Here is a 12,490-nt window from a genome sequence, read left to right on the forward strand (position 1 = left end):
TTGATGGAGTTTTTCCTTCTTCACAACAAGTTACGTCATTGGATTGTTCTGGTATCCATTTTGATTATAATCGCTTCTTATTCGATCGAGGTAAGTGTACTGTGATCTCATCACTTATGCGAAATTACTTCTTCAATTGCTTCTTATCCTGGGGTATAACTCAGATTTTTTGTTTCTACATTCATTTCCTCGTTTCTGTGTTACTGGTTTTGCCTTTTTTGGTGCGAAGCAGATGTTTGTTCACAGGCCTAATAGGGATAGATTTTTGTTATTACTCTTGTTTGCTAGAGTAATTACTATTGAGATTAGCTGTGACAACCTTGCAAGCTCAAAGGATTTAATCGTTATTGAGAGCAAATTGAATTCTGAGGACTCGGTTACTCTTATTTTTGATGATATTCGTTCATTATTTGATTGAGGAAAAGAGATAGAGCTCAGGTCAGGAACTTTTTCTTTTACTAAATATTCTGAAATTGTGTCTCACCTTGATGTGTGCTTGAAATTGTTGAATGGATATTATAGAAAACTTGTTCAAGAGTTGTTGTATGAACATGGGTACTGGTCAGACTTGATATATTGTGATCCAATTGCTTGTTTGTTCGCTAAGGGTTGTGTTTCTAGCTCTGCTTGGCTGATGTTTGGTAAAATGCTTCAAAGGGATATTGTGAATTTCAGGAGCAAAATTTTTCTCAGTCACCAGTTGTTTAGTAACAAATCTTCATACCCTGGTTTAAGCCCTATCGATAAAGTGATTGATCGTGAGAAAACATTTGAACTCAGGAGGTATTTATATCTTGATGGTGAATATAGATTATGTAATATGGTTGCTTCTAGTTCGTTTATACTCCATATGTCTTTGAATTTAATGGGTGGATACAACGGAAAATTCAGAGTGGGTGTGAATGGTCATATAACTTACTGTGTATTGATACTTCGATGGGTACCAATGGGTGAAGTTCTGAATGCTCATAAATGGTGTGATCAGATGACTGAGATGTGGGGAAAACCATTTTTGATTTTGCAGGCAAACTATGGGTTGCTTGATGAGGTGTTGGTTTTTCAGTTTGGGCTACTGGGTGTTTATTTTTTTCTACTTCGTAAAAAAGCTTATACGCCAGGAACTGAATGGTTCACCCAAGTTATTAAAGTTGTGAATTCAGGTGGTGATTGTATTAGACTCCATGACTTTGCTCTTAAGGTCAGTCTAGCAATTGTTAGAAGTTATTTTATATTTTTGGGGAGGGGTTTCTTCTTATATAATCCAAGTTCTACATCTGTGTTATATAAGAGTCTTGCTCAGTATGAATCTGATTATGGTACTCGATCGTGGAGTTAGTTTGATGGTGTTTCGAGTACACAGTTGCTTGGTATACTGGTGTGTCTCAAGCGCAAAATTGGGAATTTTGTTTCTCAGCCGTTTTCTAGACACGGGTTTCAATTACATTCATTCTCTTTGAGTTATATCTTGTTAGCGTTCAAAACTGGTGATATTAGTGATGTTTTTCTGTGGTGTTTTGAACTGGTTGGGATGGGGAGAAAAGTATTTTTTCTTTTGCAGCTTCGATATGGTTTGTTTTTTGCTACAGGACACACATTGGGTGAGTTGTGGATGAGTGGCGTAATGCAAGAACATTTTATATGTTATGGTTGCTATTCAGTTTTTATTCTTAGCACACAATATTCACAGCCACTTCGGTTCAGTACTCCAACTATCTTGGGTGACAGTGGTGTAGGTGGTAAGATGCAAGCATGCCTACTTCAAGAATGCAACACAAGGAATCAGAATTTCACTGAGGTGTACTTCTTCAAATACATAATTCATATTGCTTCAATATGTGCCAGTTTACCTACTGCTGAGTATATTCGCCTCATCTTTGATCGTGGTAAAGAAATTGAACCTATTGAGTGGTGGTGTGTTTATGATAGACATATTTCCAAATTCCACCTTACTTCTTGGTTGATTGTTAGTAATGGAGTGTTCTTCATGGATGCTTGTGCGAGCAAATCTACTCATGAGCTGATTTTGGATCTTGGTGCCCTTTAATTCTGCTCCTTGGAGTCTTGCATGTGCTTGAGTTGGTTATAACTGGAACACGGTGTGATGCTGGTCAGCTGGTTAATGAAATGATGCAACAAGCTTATATTCTCTGGTCTACAAGCAAGGAGGGTGTTGGTATGAGTACTTATCCAGCAGGTGGTGTTGACAATTATGGGCCTGCAGTTTACCATGGACAACATATCATAACCAAATTCTGGGCATTGGTGGGATTTACAGATAGAACTCGTGCCTTGTGGTCATTTCTCTTGATGTATGTTTTGCAGACAGTGTGCATATTTCTCGCAGCTAATTTTATCTACTTCGCTCGTTACTTGGAAGCTGCAGCCACGGATGCTTACCGTCATGTACCAACATAAGAGAGGAGAGTGGCAACTCAATTCACATCCTTGAGGACAAGGATGTTCCGAAGGAGTAGGGAATGTCATGTACCAACATAAGAGAGGAGAGTGGCAACTCAATTCACATCCTTGAGGACAAGGATGTTCCGAAGGAGTAGGGAATGTCATGTACCAACATAAGAGAGGAGAGTATCCCATATAATAATCAGGATGGTAGTTAGTCTTTAATATTAATTGTTGTTAGTAGTTAATTAAAAATGGTTATTAGTTAATGATAGTTGTAATGGATGGTTGGGATGTAACCATGTGTGTAGCTTAGTGATCGTTAGATCTGGTTACGAGACCTAGCTATAAAGAGTGAGAGTCTGTAATGAAAATCTCAATCAATTCATAATCAAAAAAAATATTGTTTTAACGATTAGGTTGTGTTCTTCAGAACCAGTAGGCTCGATTCTTTGGAATCAGGAGAGGTTTATCCTCAATATATCAACCCTACCTTGTCACTGTACTCAGGTACATGACAAAAAGGTATCATAGTAAGGAAGCAAAAATGGAAGTATGAAAGACAACTTAAAAAGGATAATTGAAGGATATAAAGAAATTATCAACAGGCTGTCTATTCCCTCTGGGCAAAATTCTTCAGGTAAGAATACGCATTATGCGTCATATTTTGATGATAGCAATTTTTATGATAACTTTTTATATCATAATGGTTTTCCTTTAAAGATCAGGAAGAAGAGGTTTAACCAGAAACAACATTTATTTGATGAGTTCAAGGCTCATACTTGTGCTAATTAATTACAAGGTTCTCATTCTCAATAAAAATCCTGACAAAGTGAGATATTTTTTTCAGGTTTACTTGATGACAAAATGTGTTTCTGAATCTCCAGCTATCTTCTTATTGTTCTTAGCTGGCTTATCAATTACAAACACTTTTTGTTGCATGAGTATTTTCTTGTTTTTGTTTTATTTTTTTTTTCTCTTCCAAAAAGGGGTGTCAAATTGCTATGCTCTAAATTTTTCTCTTTTGAGAACAAATTTATTTTAGAGCTGAGTTTTGTTTTACTCATTAAGCAAATATGTGCTATATTTTCTTCGCAACCATTTGGTATAAGGGTAAGTCTATGTAGTGCATGTATCTCTTTTCACACAGGCACAAACCAAACTTGAAAACCCTAAACTTTGGTTCTTGTGTAACCTATAAATACCAAACCTTTTATACAATACGCATACTTTTGTTGTGCTCTTTTAAGGATGGGATCTACTCCAATTTGTAGGGATTTACCAGCCGATTCAATTGATAATTCGGTCTATTTGGAGTTTGTTTTGAAGAACAAGAGAACCTTTGTTAATTCTGACGAACTCGAATCATGTGCCTCATGCTATTATGTGTTTACTCATCAAGATCGAGAAAATGCTGAGATGGTCTCTACTGAAGTAGTTCATGGTTTTCTCACTGATCTTGGGAAGACTCAACTGAAGCTCGAGAACTCTGTAAAAGATCTTAACTTGTTACGAACTAAGTTGAAAAAGGTTGATTCTGACCTTGTTCTCATGAAGTCACAAGTTAAGGATCTTCTCAATGAGGATATCTTCTCTGAAGATGCAGTTGATACAGTTAGTCATAAGTTTAAAGGTCTTGGAACCAGTGATGCTTCTGTACCGGAACTCTGATTATCGCTTGTGATTGCTCTTTATTTTAGAGTTATTTTTGATTATGTCTAGTAAACCTTCTTTTTATGTTTCTAGAAGAATCACTAGGGTTTGAAATAGCTACTATTGTGAGTACACATAACTATGTCCAACGATTTTCATCTTCAATGTTTTTAGATTTATTTATTTAAATTCTAAGTTTTTGGAAGATGATTTTTGCAATGATTTTATTTATTGCAAACTGTTATAGGATATGTTGATTACGTCTGTGAACCTGTGACTGTCCCATACTTGTTCAAAAGTTATCTCTATCATGTCGGTATGAATGTATTGATAGAAGATAGAATGAACTTTTGACATTACAAAGGTTAAAGCCTTTTATGTCATTGTTTTGATGGAAGAAAGAATAAAACTTTTGTTTACAAGGATTAAGTCTATTATATGTCATTGTGCAGATAGTGATGGAAAATAGAATGAATCCTATTCCGCAGTATTGGTTGATCTCCGATCCACATTTGTGTGCATATACTGTGTTGATCCGTAAGGTTCCTTATGTTTGAGCATGACCAACTAAATTGATCATTCTCTTTTGGTTATTTTAGTTGTTGCTCCGTAAGTTCTCTTATGTCGAGCATGACCAATTGAATTGATCACTTTTTGTGGTTAATTTAGTTGTGTAATTCCGATTGAATTAATTATGAGTTTTCTTGTGATTAGTTTTATTGTGAATTTCGATTGGATTAATCATGAATTCTTTTGTGGATAATTCAATAGAATACTTTGGATTTAAATTCATGTTTTCATGTGATTTGATTTTGTCCAAAGAAATCCTTCTTTTCTTGTGAAAGTAAGGTCGTCTTTGTTGTTCTTTCGGGAATGACAGTTCATGGGGGAGAGTTCATTTTGAACTTGTGATTAATTACCAAATCTTTATGGGGAGTGCGGCTGTGGAATATTAGGGGTTATCTTGTATCTTTATAAACTCCTTGATGAATGCATTTAGCTTCGGATTTATGATGGCATCTAAATAAGTTGATATGGTATTCTCTTTTGGTCATGAACTATCTCTGTGAAATTTTCATGAGGATCCCACTAGTTTTCGTACCTTTGCCAATTTATATTGACAAAAAGGGGGAGAATTAATGTGTAGTGTGATACTACAAATACATATGATTTACAGATCATTATGTAAGGGGGAGTGGTTTTCATGTTGAGATGAAGTATTGACTAAGGGGGAGTGATACATATCACCATAGTATTGTTGTTGAAGTTGTGATACAATTGAACTTTGACGTTGTGTAATGATACTATGACACTATATAACAATGATTAAGAGCATTTTGTTTTCTCATTGTTATCGTTACGGATCTTCAACAACTGTGATGCTGAACTTACAACCTTTAGGATCACGAGTACTTGGAAGTGACGAAGAATTCTGAAAAAGCGGGGGTCTAACAACACCACCCAATATTTCGCTTAGCAATCTGTATGGACTAACTTCGAAATACTTTGCTAGAGAATCAACTAGACAGTCAGACTCAATCTAGATAAAAGTATCTCAAGGAGTTAATATCTCTCTCTTGATTTGATTTTTACTCAAGCTAAAAACAATAGACAGTCTTTATCAAATACAAGGAATAACTTGGACGCTACCAGAGACCATTGTCCAAGTGTTAATCAATGAAATCGGCAACCATAAGGTCGGACCTCCAATCGATTAACCTTTAACGCACAACCTGTATTATTTCAATTATAAAGATAAACAATATAATGCCGAAAATGAAATAACACAGATACCAGAAATTTTGTTAACGAGGAAACCGCAAATGCAGAAAAACCCTGGGACATAGTCCAGATTGAATACACACTGTATTAAGTCGCTACAGACACTAGCCTACTCCAAGCTAACTTCGGACTGGACTATAGTTGAACCCCAATCAGTCTCCCACTAATTCAAGGTACAGTTGTAATCCTACGCCTCTGATCCCAGCAGGATACTGCGCACTTGATTCCCTTAGCTGATCTCACCCACAACCAAGAGTTGCTACAACCCAAAATCGCAGACTTGATAATAAACAAATCTGTCTCACACAGAAAAGTCTATCAAAGGATAAATATGTCTCCCACAGAAAAACCCTAGGTTTTGTTTCGTCTTAAGATATAAAATCAAGGTGAACAGGAACCAATTGATAATCCGGTCTTATATTCCCGAAGAACAACTAGATTAATCAATCACCTCTCAACAATCCTTCTTGACTACACAAGCGGTTTGTCGAGGAATCACAAACAGTGAGACGAAGATGTTTGTGACTTCTTTATCTTGCATATCGGAGAACTCTCACGATATCAAGTCAACCAATAGATTTTACTCGTACGATAGAAGATGCAAGATCAGATCACACAACTACGATAACAGTAGTATCGGTCTGGCTTCACAATCCCAATGAAGTCTTTAAGTCGTTAACCTGGTTTTAGAGAAGAAAACCAAAGGTTAAAGGAGAATCGACTCTAGCGAGCGCACTAGAATCACACAGACGTGTGGGGATTAGTTTTGCACAATGCTAGAAGTCTCCTTTATATAGCCTTCAAATCAGGGTTTTTCCTTAGTTACAAAGCAATCCATATTCACCGTTAGATGAAAACCTGATTTAGATTCAAGCTAATATTTCTCAACCGTTAGATCGAAAACTTAGCTTGTCACACATACTTGGGTATACGTTTACTGGGTTTGTGAAAACCATGCCCAAACGTGTACGTGTATGTTGGTTCAACATAATAACCCAAAAAGTTAACCATATGAGAAATTCATATTAACCTAGTTCTTCTTCACTATAACTAGTTCAATTGGCTCAAATGAACTAGTCAGAGAGTTGTTCAATTGCTATGAGATCTTATGTTCGGAGCACATCTTTAGATCATAACCACTTAATCTCACAAACAAGTTCGCGGACTCAAGGAAACCGGCAGAGTTTTCCAAACTCAGCAGAAAATCTCGGCAAAGAGACTTCCGCCAGTTCTCGGACTAGGTTCGCGGACTAAACACGCAAACGAGTTTTTGGAAAATCCCAGCAGAAATTCTGGGCAAGAGAACTTTCGTCAGTTCGCGGACTGAGTTTGCAAACTGAGTTCGCGGACTTGGCAAAGCCAATTCCTCCTGTTTATCCCAATCAACAAAGTTCGAAAACTTCGGATTAAGGAATACATGGTTATGTAATCTAAACTCTCATTCCAATCATTGATACATTCTCAGAGGACGTTATTTAGCCGTTATTTACAGACCGTTTCACGTCAGAGCAATTCTCAAAGTAATTGAAACTTTTCATGACTTTCGTCACTAGATGAAGATTAACTTGATCAAAGCGAAACGCTTTACTAACACACGATTTCGAGAAAAAGATAAGTAGTGAATACTCATCTCGAAATGTCAAATGTGTATGATCCAGTCTATATAGCATACGAAGTAGGAGATAGAATAGATACACTTTTGAGTGATAGATAAGTTCAAGTATCCACATACCTTTTTGTTGATGAAGTTCCACGGTTCCTTGAGTAGATCTTCGTCGTTGTATGATGAATTGCCATGAAGTCCTTGAGCTCAACTACACTTTTCAATCCTAGTCCGAGACTTATCTATAATAGACTAGAAATCAAGAATCATAGTTTTGATCACTAACATTGACAAACATGCTTGATATAGCAATGCATGCGAGGTCGACCGAGCTATGCTCTAACAATCTCCCTCTTTGTCAATTTTAGTGACAAAACTATTAATACATATGGAATACAAAAAAGATAAACTTTATTGGCTCCTATTCCATAGTCTAATCTTCAACGTTCCTTGATATCCTCATCCTTCCAAGTACTCCAATGATACCAAAGGTTGTAAGTTTAGCACCACCGTTGTTGAAGATCCGTAGCTATAACAATGAGAGAAATCGAGATTCTCGATCATTATTATACATTGTCATAGTATTATTATGTAACATCAAAGTCCAATTGCATCACGACTTTAACAACAATACTATGGTGATATGTATCACTCCCCCTTAGTCAATACTCCATCTAGATCATGGAAACCACTCCCCCTTAAACAATGATCCGAAAGCCATATGTATTTGTAGTATAAACTACATTATTTCTCCCCCTTTTTGTCAATAAAATTGGCAAAGGTAAAAGAACGGGATCATAATGAAATTTCCACAAGAGACATTTCATAGACTAAAAGAAAAATACATACCAACTTAATTTAGATGCAATCATAAAGCCGAAGCTAAATGCATTCATCAAGGAGTTTTAAGATACAAGATAACCCCTATAAAATTCCAGAGCCGCACACCCCACAAGATATTACCACTAAGCACAAGTTCAAAAGAACTCTCCCCCATTTTATGTCATTCCCGAAAGAACAACAAGAGCGACCTTAATTTCGAAAGAAAAGAAGGATTTTTTAATTGGACACCGAAAACCATGGAAATGATTTTTTATATCCAAAACACAACCAAATTAATCACAAGTAAACCCATGATTAATTTAATCGGAATACGCAACTAAATCAAACCACAAAAGTGATCGATTTAATTGATTGTGCTCAACATAAGAAAACTCACGGAGCTACGACTAAGATAACCACACGGAGATGACTACCTTAATCGTTCAAATACTCAACATAAGGAAAACCTTACGGAATATACGACTACATCAACCAATAGAACATGATTAGTATATCCGTTCATATACTCAACACAAGAACTTGTGGAATATATGAAAAACTCAACTAGATTAATTAAAAGAGAACCTATAATTAATCTAATTGGAATACAAACAACTAAACTAATCACGAAGGTAATCAATTTAATTTTCAAAAGTTTTGCTCGACAAAATAATACTTTCGGAGCAAATAACTAAATAACCAACCAAGATGATTAATTTAGTTCATAATGCTCAACATATAACATCTTATGGAACAACCAACAAAGCCAATAAGAATAATCGACTTAGTTGCGTGCTCAACATAAGACACACAATGAAGCCTTCACGGTAATACAAAAAGAATGGATCAAAGAAGATCAATACCGTGGGATACATACAAGGATCTATTCTATCTTTCCATCACTATATGCATAATGACATAATAGATTTTATCCTTGTCACACAAAAGATTTTATCCTATTTTCCATCAAGTAAATGCCTGCATTGGCATAACTTTTGTATTTGTCAAAAGTCCATTCGTCCTTTCATCAATACGAAAACCAATTCATGAACGACTTTACTTTTGACAACATATGGGACCTTCAAGTTCACGGACGCAAACAATACATATCCCATAAACAATTGAAATATCACAAAATCATAAAGATTAATACTTCAATAACAATCTTTGCCCATAGAAGGTATAATCAATCTTTTTCGCACGGATTTATACCAAAAGTGGTTACCAAAAGCGTATAAAACGATTTCCTTAACAAAGAAGAACATGCAAAGTCATTGACGACTATGCACCATAGTTCACATGAGATGATTGTGAACGCTCAAGAATATATAACAATGTGAACTACTACCCATTCCCGAACTTCCTTCTTTGTGATTCACCAACATCACTCTTGTAACAGCCAAAAAATAGCTTAGAATAGGATTTCTCCAAGAATCCCAGTGCCCAAGTCCAAGAGAATAGAACAAGTGCAACGAAACGGAGCAAACACTAAAAAACAAGAGACAGGAAAAAGACCAATATTAACTCATCCAAATTCAACAATTCTCATCTCCATTTTTAAGGGAATTCAGTAAGGAAGAGAATGCAAAAATAATGAGGTAAATCCGAGTTCGGACGAAGAAGTTACGGCCAAAACAAGGTTACCGAATATCGACAACAAGTATGCATACGGGTTTGCAAACTTAAACCCCTGTATTTTGATTTTGAATGCTGTTATGCATACTTGGTATGTGTACCATGTAGTCCGAACATCCCAAACTATTATTTTCAAACCTAAACATTTAAGAACCTTAAACACAGATCAAGTTAGGTAGAAATGAACGATAAGCAAGATTATTATAAGTATTCTAAGCAAATAAAAGTACAAATCTTTCTCAAGTTTATAGACATACCTTTTTAGATGAATCCAATTGAATTCTACCGCTTTACCGAACATAATTGTGTGCCCCAATTCTTGTACTTCCCTCACCGTATAAAAACCAGGGCATTCCTTAGTGAGGATGCACTTCCAACACAATCAAGTTGCGTTGGGGTGAACAAAGTCTTGCTTACCACAAGTGACCTTTGGATTATCATGAAAGAGATCACTTTTAGAACCTTTCACATCCAATTCCATTTTTCCAAAAAACTTGTTAAGTTCCAATATTATGGATACTGCCTTTTCCATAGTCATGGAGTTTTCTGGAAGATCATTCCTTTTCACACTCAAAACATCATTAACTTTCTTCGGTATCCACTTATGAGTGCTTTTAGGAACAGTTGGAACCTTCTTCCCATCAATCTCTTCTATAATTCTTGGAAGAGAATTGGATTGACTATTCTTTTGCAAGTTAGTCTTTCTCCAATTGGGAGCATCGGATCTTGTCTTTGTCTTTACGAATTTATCCTTTTGATAACCATTACGATTATGAAAAGGATTCGTACGACGTTTATAGGCAAATCTAGGTCTATCATAGCACTGATTCCTTTGCCTAAAGGTTGGACAATTACAACATGTAACGTTAAGAGGATCAGTCTTAACGTATGATCTTGGTTTCACAACTTCTTGTGATGCCAAAACAAGAACATCATGAAGTTTCTCATTCCTTATACGGAAACGACATCTCCTTTTCAGGTGACCTTTATTTCCGCAATAGTGGCAAACGTAAGGAATGTTCTTACCTCGATCCATGTGTGTTAACTTTGGAGATTGATAAACTTTGCTCTTTTGAACCTTAACTTCCGGAGAAGGTATTTCACTTTTTCCATCAGTGGAAACCTTTTGTTGAGAAGAATCACTAGCCTTGACAAATTTAACCTCTTTGCTAGTACTTGGGACATCTATTCCCTTATAGCCCAATCCTCGTGTATCACGATGATTTTTACTTGCTCCTAGCATAGTGGTTAATTTGCCTGAACTAGTATTGGACTTTTTCAAGTCATCTTCCAACATCTTGATTTTTATCAAGAGCAGCAGCTAAATCATCCTCAAGGCGTTTTTCTCGAGTGAGATAAGCGCTTTCTCTGTCGTCAAAACTTGTTTGCTGGAAGTTAAACCTTGCTTCAGATTCTGCAAGTTTCTCTTCCAACAAAAAGTACTTTTGATAAAGATTAGCACATTCAAGTGACTTCATACGTAGGTTTTCCTCAGAATCATTTAGGATCGATTCGGTAGAACGATTCGAAAAATAAACACCTACATAACATCTTCTCAATTTCTTGTTTTCTCGACACAGAGGAGTCAGAAGAGGTGTGACATGAGAAGTTGTAATCTTCTTCATATTCCACGAATCCAAAAACTTAACATACTCTGAGACTTCCTCATCAACATCTCTATCAATATCTGAATCACCTTCATCAGAAATTTCATCCAACTGTTCTTCTAGGAGAGTTTCCCAATCAACAGTTTATACATCAAGAGAATGTTTGGATATTGACTTATATGTGACAGCTCTCTCAGGTGAATCCAATCTTTTAGAATCATCTGGTAATTTCTGAACTGGTACGTTATTAGAGATAGACTCGTCCATAATCAGATCGCTACAAACATAGACTTATAAGGTCTTTAACGTGTTTGCATGCTCTGATACCAATTGAAAAAGCGGGGGTCTAACAACACCACCCAATATTTCGCTTAGCAATCTGTATGGACTAACTCCGAAATACTTTGCTAGAGAATCAACTCAATCTAGATAAAAGTATCTCAAGGAGTTAATATCTCTCTCTTGATTTGATTTTTACTCAAGCTAAAAACAATAGAGAGTCTTTATCAAATACAAGGAATAACTTGGACGCTACCAAAGACTAATGTCCAAGTGTTAATCAATGAAATCGACAACCATAAGTTCGGATCTCCAATCGATACCTGTATTATTTCAATTATAAAGATAAACAATATAATGCGGAAAATGAAATAACACAGATACCAGAAATTTTGTTAACGAGGAAACCGCATATGCATAAAAACCCCGGGACCTAGTCCAGATTGAATACACACTGTATTAAGTCGCTACAGACACTAGCCTTCTCCAAGCTAACTTCGGACTGGACTATAGTTGATCCCCAATCAGTATCCCACTAATTCAAGGTACAGTTGTACTCTTACGCCTATGATTCCAGCAGGATACTGTGCACTTGATTCCCTTAGCTGATCCCACCCACAACCAAGAGTTGCTACAACCCAAAATCACAGACTTGATAATAAACAAATCTGTCTCGCACAGAAAAGTATATCAAAGGATAAATCTGTAT

At 36.1% G+C, this 12,490-nt stretch overlaps 1 protein-coding gene across 1 annotated transcript; it reads left to right on the forward strand.

Annotated features, from left to right (window-relative positions):
- The first annotated feature begins 607 nt into the window (after positions 1 to 607).
- Positions 608 to 2,815, forward strand: LOC113290048. Its single transcript, XM_026539553.1, has 2 exons — positions 608 to 1,198; positions 1,587 to 2,815. Exons 1-2 carry the CDS (start codon positions 635 to 637, stop codon positions 1,611 to 1,613), a joined length of 591 nt encoding a protein of 196 aa, XP_026395338.1. The 5' UTR covers positions 608 to 634; the 3' UTR covers positions 1,614 to 2,815.
- Positions 2,816 to 12,490: the final 9,675 nt, after the last annotated feature.

The sequence above is a fragment of the Papaver somniferum genome, chromosome 6 (genome assembly GCF_003573695.1).
Source record: "Papaver somniferum cultivar HN1 chromosome 6, ASM357369v1, whole genome shotgun sequence".
Lineage (NCBI taxonomy): Eukaryota > Viridiplantae > Streptophyta > Magnoliopsida > Ranunculales > Papaveraceae > Papaver > Papaver somniferum.

What these genes read in the sequence shown, in the direction of transcription:
- LOC113290048 (XM_026539553.1), top strand. Translation starts at nt 635, where the DNA reads ATGTTTGGTAAAATGCTTCAAAGGGATATTGTGAATTTCAGGAGCAAA. An exon ending in TCCATGACTTTGCTCTTAAG is followed by an intron (nt 1,199 to 1,586) that starts GTCAGTCTAGCA and finishes TTTTTGCTACAG; the next exon opens with GACACACATTGGGTGAGTTG.